A 940-nucleotide genomic window follows, 5' to 3' on the forward strand; every position below is an offset into this window, starting at 1 on the left:
TTTAACCACTCTGTTCCTCAATTTCCTCATCTATAAAATGGTGATAATAAAAGTACGTCTATCAGGGTTATTGTGAGGTTGCAATGAAATAATGCATATAAACTATTCTCGGTATATTGTTAAGAAACTCATAAATGTTTATTATCATGTTTACCATTGTTATTTTTCAAAACATAGTATATGTTATAGACAAATAACCATGAGGTTTATGTTCCCCCTGAAATGTAAGATTCTTAAGGATTGTAGGGATTATTAAAAAGAAACTTTCAATTCATAACAGAAATGTAAAGCATCTAAATACAAGCTTTAGACTCTAAGTTTGCAAAGCTTAACATTTAACTAGTATGTTATTTCTTTATACCACCAGTACTTTTAGATACTGTTAATGCTCTAGACAAGGATAAATGTTTCTGGAACACTAATTACTTCTTCTTTTGTTGGCCTAGGGTGAGTTTGTAGATGACGGGACTGAAACTCACTTCAGTATCGGGAACCATGACTGTTACATAAAGGCTGTCAGTAGTGGGAAGAGGAAAGAAGGGATTATTCATACACTCATTGTGGATAACAGAGAAATCCAGGAGATTTCTGAGTGACTTCATGAGTAAAATTCAATTCATTCGAGTAAAATCATGTTAATGAATTTTAATCTTAAGAAATAAAGATCAGGACTTTTTAATTACAGTGGTAATTAAATGTGTTCAGTATGTACTTATCAGTACATTTAGTCTTCAATGTTTTTATTTTTTAGTTACTTGGAACTGTTATGTTACAAGGGTCAGGAAAAACACTAATTATGGCAATCATGAAAATTACAATTTATTTTGTAAATAATTTAAAATATTTTAAACTCAAATGGAAGATATGGACCCAAATCACTAATGTTTGTTTTACAACAATAACCTTTCCTATAATAAACACTGTAAAATAAAATTGGTTC

The 940-nt window shown here is 29.8% G+C and overlaps 1 protein-coding gene across 5 annotated transcripts in view; it reads left to right on the forward strand.

Annotated features, from left to right (window-relative positions):
* The window catches only part of FAIM (Fas apoptotic inhibitory molecule), a 25067-nt gene extending 24134 nt beyond the window's left edge, over positions 1 to 933 (forward strand). For all 5 annotated transcript variants that reach the window (XM_008592469.1, XM_008592470.1, XM_008592468.1 and 2 more), the window contains one exon: positions 447 to 933. In XM_008592469.1, coding sequence (XP_008590691.1) covers positions 447 to 596 — 150 coding nt within the window. In that variant the 3' untranslated portion in view covers positions 597 to 933. The remainder of the gene's footprint in view (positions 1 to 446) is intronic.
* The last annotated feature ends 7 nt before the right edge of the window (positions 934 to 940 follow it).

This window comes from Galeopterus variegatus, unplaced genomic scaffold (assembly GCF_000696425.1).
Source record: "Galeopterus variegatus unplaced genomic scaffold, G_variegatus-3.0.2 Scaffold7953, whole genome shotgun sequence".
In the NCBI taxonomy this organism is placed as follows: Eukaryota; Metazoa; Chordata; class Mammalia; order Dermoptera; family Cynocephalidae; genus Galeopterus; species Galeopterus variegatus.